Below are 1,608 nucleotides of genomic sequence, written 5' to 3' on the forward strand. Positions count from 1 at the left end.
TTTTTACTAAAGAGTGAATAGGTAAAAATCTCCTTTCTCAGATAAGATGTCTTAGTTTCCCTTTTGTCAACACCGTTTCAAAGCTCACTTTAAATGCCACCCCTGTGTTGGTGGTGCTTTCTCGAGCAGCCACATCTCTCCAGATGCAGTTTGTGCTTCTTGTACAGTTTCTACACGGCCTACCTCGGTTCGTGTTTACTCGACTGCATGTTTTGGCTGCCCCCCCGCCGAGCAGTCGAGTCCCTGAGGCAGAACCATGAGTTGTATAGTGTTCCTTCTTCCACGGTACCTGTCCAGGTGTTTTGCATGTAGTAGGATCTCAATAAATATTTGTGGACTAATTGCCTGAATTAGTTATGGTATCAAAGGTCATCACTCTATGATTGGTTAGTTTCTAGCATTTCAAGATCTAAGCATTGCATTTTAAAAAGGTCAGAATATTTGTAAGTGGAGAAATGCCTCTAGTTTCACATTTTATTTCTCTTGCAGGTGCACAGCTGTGGAGAAGCCTCAGTGAAAGGTAGGGAACTTTTCTCTCGATGTCATGGCTGATGGCAGGCAGGGTGGGGGGAGGTAATGGAGCCACCACGGTGGCTCTCTGAAGTATTTTAGTGACAGGCACTTAAATCCTCTAGTAATGAACAAGAATGGTAAAATAAAAGAAAATCAAGGATCAAGTTGAAACTCATTCTAGGAAACAGTTCATATCTCGCTATCATACTGGGCAACGTGAACGTGTGACAGCCAGCCGCAGCATGTGGGGACGGGAAGTGAGGAGAGGAGGTGTTTTCGTGGGGGATTTCCTTCCAGACTTCGTTCTGGGGTGTGAACGGCACTGCTGTTGCGAGAGAGGGACAGGGGACCCCGAGTCGTGGCCCTCTGCTGGAACATTCCCACAGGGTTGACCACGGTGTCAGTTCAGAGGACTTTGGGATGGAAGAAGCAGGTGCAAGTCTCTTGGCGGGGGTGGGTGCAGCAAATGTGGGCCCACCTCTTGACTCCTTGCCCAGCTGGAGACACGTCATTTCCCGTTCTGTGGGGTGTCGCCCACCCTGAAGTAACAGCGCTATTTCTGAGTAGGAGGGAAAAACCAGGCGTCGGTGAGGGGGGCACAAGTCACTTCAGCAGCTGTGCACGTGAGATGTGGGGAACAGGGAAGCATAAGGACTAATATTCCAGTGAAATGAATTTTTATAGATACTTTTTTAATCCTGTCTTAAAAATATTCTTGTATACTTAAAGTATAGTTGGGGTGCTCGATTTATATCAAAGCGGACAACGGGAAACGAATAAGGAGGACAAAACGATGACATTAAAATCTTATGGGGGAAAAAAACAGACCTTGGCATTTTATATGATGTACCTTTAACAGCTGTGCTCTTGGAAATAATATTTATTCAGGCGTAAAGGGTAATTTTATGACCAGTTTACTTCTCGCTTTGTGAGAATTTCCGCTGTTAACATTGAAGCTGTTTGAGTGTTTTGATAATCATTTGGAAAAATAATATTAGCAAGCACGGCAGGACCAAGGCACTCCCTCTGCTCATACTGGGTTTGGTCAGGGACTAAGCAGCTCCTTATAATATAGAGTTTTTTTTTTTTTTTTTT

At 44.7% G+C, this 1,608-nt stretch overlaps 1 protein-coding gene across 1 annotated transcript in view; it reads left to right on the top strand.

The window, feature by feature from the left end:
- Positions 1 to 441: 441 nt before the first annotated feature.
- Positions 442 to 1,608, top strand: part of RETREG1 (reticulophagy regulator 1) — an 84,602-nt gene continuing 83,435 nt past the window's right edge. Inside the window, exon 1 of the mRNA XM_011364105.2 lies at positions 442 to 520. Within this exon, the coding sequence (XP_011362407.2) occupies positions 456 to 520 (65 nt within the window). The 5' untranslated portion in view covers positions 442 to 455. The remainder of the gene's footprint in view (positions 521 to 1,608) is intronic.

This window comes from Pteropus vampyrus, unplaced genomic scaffold, assembly GCF_000151845.1.
Source record: "Pteropus vampyrus isolate Shadow unplaced genomic scaffold, Pvam_2.0 Scaffold94, whole genome shotgun sequence".
Lineage (NCBI taxonomy): Eukaryota > Metazoa > Chordata > Mammalia > Chiroptera > Pteropodidae > Pteropus > Pteropus vampyrus.